At 41.3% G+C, this 4,739-nt stretch overlaps 1 protein-coding gene across 1 annotated transcript; it reads right to left on the bottom strand.

The window, feature by feature from the left end:
• Positions 1-437: 437 nt before the first annotated feature.
• On the bottom strand, positions 438-4,459 carry polr3c (polymerase (RNA) III (DNA directed) polypeptide C; the record flags this gene model as incomplete). Its single annotated transcript, XM_079227752.1, has 12 exons — positions 438-580; positions 689-838; positions 957-1,006; positions 1,144-1,245; positions 1,861-2,011; positions 2,098-2,158; positions 2,278-2,329; positions 2,412-2,585; positions 2,708-2,812; positions 2,954-3,255; positions 3,533-3,797; positions 4,313-4,459. The coding sequence occupies 12 exons, from the start codon at positions 4,457-4,459 to the stop codon at positions 499-501; spliced, it is 1,641 nt and encodes a 546-aa protein (XP_079083878.1). The 3' UTR covers positions 438-498.
• Positions 4,460-4,739: the final 280 nt, after the last annotated feature.

The raw sequence follows: 4,739 nt of genomic DNA, 5'->3' as shown, positions 1-4,739 counted from the left end.
AGAGACATTTTGGACTCGATATACAAATGCAACAGGGACCTTCAGGACCAAAAGAAAGAAAGAAAGCGAGAAAGAGAGAGAGACCAACGGAAATGCACTACCTGCTATTTCCAGGGTCGGGCGCACTTATGTAAATAATCTTTTTCTAATTTGAAGGAAAAACCAAAGTGTATTAAACCACAATTCTTCTATTTAATATACAGACATCTTCATGGTTTTACATATCAAACAATCACTTTGTCCCATGTTTGTCTTTCAGTTTTGCGTTTGTTCTTTAGTAAAATTAAAACTGTTGAAAAGAAGTATTCTCATGCTCAATTTAATAATTTGCTGATGCGTGAAATAAAAACAAGCAAAGTAATATATTCAAATTTGACTGCACTACAAACTGAATCAATCCAGTCATATAAACTACAAAACAGCCATACTTGACATCATTCAAACACAAAACGTAATGGAGAAAATCTTCAAAAGTACAATGTTGGAGTTGTAATGTCCTCAATTTGAGGACGCAGTGGAGGTGACGTAGGACTCTATAAGAAAGATGCTTTCATCTACCTGGTTCTCTGCTGAATCTAACCTGAAGGGGAAGAGAACGGTCGTGAGAATTGTCACCAACAAACCAAAGAGGAGATTCAATATTGTCACCAGTAGAAAAGGGAGTTGTAGTTTTGTTTCGTGCACTTACTTGTTGATATGAACCCGTAAGGCCTCCAGCTGTTGCTTTTCAGTAGCAGTGATCATCTCCTCGACCTCCGTCAGCTGCTCAGGCTCGGCCCCACTGGCCTGCAGAGATGCCAGAATGGCCTCGATTCGCTGGGATTTCTCCAGCAGACGCCTGTCAGTCAAGTAGAAAACCAATCAAACATTGATCTTTGACACTGTGTGTGAGCCAGACAGCTCTTCAGAGTTCATCATGTGAAATTATCTTGATTTCCTGGGCATGATGAACTCACTTGCTCTCTTTGGACTCAAACAGGCGTCGCTCTATGAGGTTGGCGACGGTCTGCAAGAGAAAAATGTCAAGACCCAAAACATTACTGAAGGCAAAACCAACCAACATTTAAAGACAAAAAAGTATGTAATTTGTAGTCCTCTTCTAACCAGAGCTCTGAAGGTTAACGCCATGTTCATTGTTTTTACCTTGTAGCAGTTCTGAAGCAGCATTCTTGCAGTCGGGAGCTGGTTGACGGTGTAAAGATAGAAAGTACGAGAGGGAGCGAAGTCAGGAGTCTTTGGGATTTCCTGGAGAATAAGAACAAATGTCATAGCTGTTCAGTGAGAACAAGTAGGTAGATTAAAAGAACAACAACTGGGGATGCTCCCTCAAATATCATGACACACATTAATCTAAATGTGCCGATTCAAATCATCAATGTCTCAGTGTCACTGCCAAATGGTTACTTTTCTTTGATTATTCCTGCGTCATTGTCCACAGAGACACAGAATAAAAGCTACAGTCCTTTATAAGTAAGGTTTTTAAAACATCTCATTCATTTAGTGTATCTTCAAAAAGTAAGCCAAAATAATTTTCAAAGTAGGTTTTTGGATCAGGTTGTTTTATTTATTACTGCTACATTTTCGCTTATGTTAATAATACACGAAGAAACTTGGCTTGAAGAGACTTTGTATTTTGTATATTGCATATCCATCAGTGTTCAGTGTGTCCTCTCTTTTTTGGTAAAAGTTACAAATCATTTGTGGCAACAGTTCAGGGGGTCTGCTTTGGAAGCTCCTCCACGTTGTGTTTAAGTGTTTTTGCAGGACTAAGGAGGAAAAGCAGTCAACAGTCCATCATCCTAAAATGCATTAATGCAAAGAAGGGCATCCTGAATACCTCTTCACATGTCAAGCCTGTACCTGCAGCTGGACCAGGTCCTCTGAAAGCAGCGTGTAGAGCATGTCTTTGGCCTCTTTGGCTGGAATCATTGCAAAATCCTCCACCTGCTTCTGCTCCAGGTGACGTTTCCTTAGCAACAGACGGAAGATGCGCGCTGATCTGGAACCAAATCTGATGACAGATTAAAAGTGATAAATAATGATATCCGGATGGGATAAAGGGAGATCACATGTATAGACGATTAAAAACACACTTACCTCTCCTGAACGACAGACTCAAGAGTGGCTCGAGCCAAATTGGCCAGCGCTCTGTGCAGATCTGAGAGGTGAGTTGAGAAAAGCACCCATGCTGCGTCTTTCGAAATTGAAATGGTACAAAACACGTCTGTTGGTTCTTGATAACATGCTCATGAGCCTCTAGATCAAAAAAAAGGATACTGACAACGTACATCCCTCCTCCACTTTCACCAGTCTTCCCCACAAACTCCATCTAGGAAATAAAAAGGACAAGGAGATCAATATACATTTTGCAGATAAAAATTAAGATTTAAAAATTGGTGCAGAGGTCATACCGGGTCATCAACCAGTAGCGTGAGGTACTGGTCCAAGATGGGTCTGGGGATGTTGTAGCTGGTCGGGAGGGACCTGAAGATCTCGTTGGCCGAGAGAGGCTTTGTACAGGTGGCTGTGGACGAGGTCGTCACCTCACTCATCCTCAGCATAGTCCTCACTATCTCACTGCTCGTCTAGGTCATTAAGATTCAGTTATTTAGAAAGACAATCATTATAACCATAAAAAAAATGTTTCCTAGTATTATTACTATTTCTTAAGTAATATATTTTAAACATTCATGTGTAAAAACCTGACCTGATCCAATTTGTTGGCTACAGCACTGATGATGGCCTGGTCTCTGAAGTGGAGATGGAACCTCTCAAAATTGACCTGCCAGCAAATCCCTTCATCACCATGAGCCTGAGCATTAGAGACACACAGAGAGATAGAATGTCACACACAAAAACAAGCAAGGCATTCTAGGTAAGGAACAGGGAAAAGAAGAGGTAATTTGAGTTTTAAAAGTACAGTAAATGTGTTAAAAATTTAACTAACACTCACCTGTGAATCTAGTTTAGCCTTCTTTGCATTCCTTTGGTCCTCTCCATCCTCACTGCAGAGTTGTCGTTTGCCTCGCCCTAAAAGTGTCATGTGAGGCACCGTGTAGCAGTCGGGGTAGCTCTCTGCCGTGGGCACAGGAGTGCTAACAGGGGCAGCTTTGGTACCAGGTGTTGCAGGGGTAGCTGGAGTGGCACTGGCTGTTGTTCCTGTTCCCACCATCGTGGGGCAGCGCTGAAGAAAATGAGTCTCCACCAGTTTGGAGAAAGCAGAAGACACTTCACTGTAATCCATGCAGCGACCCTCTGGAACGAAAGGGACAATACAAATTGCTGTTGTTTCTTTGAGGTCGAATTCAATCCCTACATGGATAATGACATTATAAATGAAGTTTATGTTTTGATGCATTTTGCTTGATTGACATCCAGCCTGGTTTCCACTAAGAATTTAGATTTTAACTCTGATAACTGCTAAGATAGTATTGAGTAATAAAGCTAAAGTTAGGCTTCGAAACATGCTTTCAAAAACTGAGGGAGAAGCTGCTAGTTAGCCTTTGATCAATACAGACACTGAGATACTGACCCTCCATGTTCTGTGTGAGGCGGTCGGCGACTGTCTTAACTGTGCTACTCATCGTCAAGTGACCTCTCTGTAGTAACTCCTCTATGATTAGCTCTCCGGTGTCGCCGTACAAGGTTTTGGAAGTGTAGATGTAACGCGGGTATCTCAGAATTCTCAGAATCCAATCACAGCTGGTCCGATACTCTGTGGGGCTCCCAGGTCCTTTACGGCCTGAGCTGAACACACAGGCCCCATGCTGCACGAGCACACACAGGGACTTCTTTACCTACAACGAGACAGAAAGAGGAGCGAAGAGGTGCTTTACCTTCAGGATTCCCTTTACATGCACACAAAACAATAATCCTAATAAAATGAAGGTAGAAAATGTATTTGTATAATGTACGTAATGTATTAGCATATTGTGCTGCTCTAATTGCTCCAATAAAAAAAAAAATTCCAATAAAAAAAATCCAATAAACCCAGTAAACAGAACACTTTTTTTCGCCATGGTGTTGTTTCACTTGTCATGGTGTTAATGTAATCATGTTTCTGGAGCACATGTAAAAAGATGCTAGATTGTACATTTAAACAGATGATGCAAAAACTACTCCATGTAAACGCACTGCAAATTATGCCTAGAACGGCTGTCCACCAATGAAACCGGAAAGGCTGGACTGCTGAACACAATTTGAAAACGCTGAGAATCAGTGTATACAACACAATATACAACATGTGTAATTATGTCTCCATGGTGTGAAGTAGAGAGTAACAGCCTTGAAACAGAAAGGGTAGGAGTGGTACCAGGTCCAGTGAGATGCCAGTCTCATGAATGATGGCTCTTAAATTCTGTGCTCCACCTCTGAGCAGATGACTTCCCACTTTCTCCACCACTTCTCCAAAATGCTCCCGGAGCAGAAGACCACACAGACGCACCTCCTGGGCAGTCATCTGCACAGAAAAACACACAGATGAAGAAAGGTTTCACGTATAGACTCCCTACAAACTTTACAATACAGCCTATATTAAGCACCTATATCATAAAGACAACAACCGATACAACACTGTCTATGTGCTTTTATTACACATTATATATATATATATATATACATACATACATACATACATACATACACACACGATAGGCTTAGCTTTACCTTTACAGAATACCCAATTCTAAAGCCCTAATTAAAAGCATACTAATAGCTTACCAAGTAAATGGTCACTGAAC

The sequence above is a fragment of the Taurulus bubalis genome, assembly GCF_910589615.1.
Source record: "Taurulus bubalis genome assembly, chromosome: 12".
In the NCBI taxonomy this organism is placed as follows: Eukaryota; Metazoa; Chordata; class Actinopteri; order Perciformes; family Cottidae; genus Taurulus; species Taurulus bubalis.
This window is presented reverse-complemented; position numbering and strand designations above follow the sequence as displayed.